This window comes from Plasmopara halstedii (assembly GCF_900000015.1).
Source record: "Plasmopara halstedii genome assembly, contig: Scaffold_3001, whole genome shotgun sequence".
Taxonomy (NCBI): domain Eukaryota; phylum Oomycota; class Peronosporomycetes; order Peronosporales; family Peronosporaceae; genus Plasmopara; species Plasmopara halstedii.
The window spans coordinates 1-782 of record NW_020189906.1 but is presented as its reverse complement, the minus strand read 5'-3'; the positions used below and the strand labels follow the sequence as shown (position 1 = coordinate 782).

Sequence of the window (782 nt, the reverse complement as noted above, 5' to 3'; positions counted from 1 at the left end):
GTGGTCTTACTGAATAAAGTAGACTTGCTAGACTTGACGAAACTAAGATTTGCAAGAAAAGTGATCGAAAAATATGCGCCTAATGCTCGATTGTACGAGACAAATCATAGCCAAGTGTATTTACCTCATGTGCTGGATATTGCACCACCAGAGGACGTATTTAATGGTGGAATCAGTCATGAAAAGGTGCAAGGGCAATGGAATACAGGTCTTAGTGCATGGAATAATTCGATCAAACCCGGGGCTAGTCGTTTAAGAGTGGAGAATAGCCGAGGTTGGAAGAAGTGGAACGTCACTCCGAATCGTTGCCGGCATTTGCTTCTGTGGCTTTTGAGCGAACAAAACCGATGCCACTTGCCACCTTTCACAATTGGATTCAGCACCATCTACCGAAAGGCACACTACGCGCAAAAGGAGTATTCTACATTGCCGAGTTGCCAAGATATTGATCTGTAATGTAATTGAGTGGAATGCGACGACTAGAAGTTGAGAACACTGGCACGTGGCTTGCGACACGGAAGACGCAGTTTGTTGTCATTGGGTTGAATAGTTCTCGTGACGATTCCAAAGAGCGATTTGATAAGGCTCAAGCTCTTGAAAGTTTAACGACAAATTTGGTAACCTTGACAAATCATTTAGATATGTCATGTCGTGAGCCAATTCTGAAACTGTTTGAAAGAGACAAGCGGTTTGAAATAATTGCTTCACCTGATCAAGCAACGACAATTTCCTTCCGCCTTACGTGTCCTACATCAGCATTGGACGAGACGATGCTACGCCAC

The 782-nt window shown here is 43.9% G+C and overlaps 1 protein-coding gene across 1 annotated transcript; it reads right to left on the bottom strand.

The window, feature by feature from the left end:
• Window positions 1–252: 252 nt before the first annotated feature.
• PHALS_06504 (uncharacterized protein) lies at window positions 253–538 on the bottom strand (the record flags this gene model as incomplete). Its single annotated transcript, XM_024719797.1, has 2 exons — window positions 253–361; window positions 426–538. 2 exons carry the CDS (start codon window positions 536–538, stop codon window positions 253–255), a joined length of 222 nt encoding a protein of 73 aa, XP_024585060.1.
• Between the last annotated feature and the right edge of the window lie 244 nt (window positions 539–782).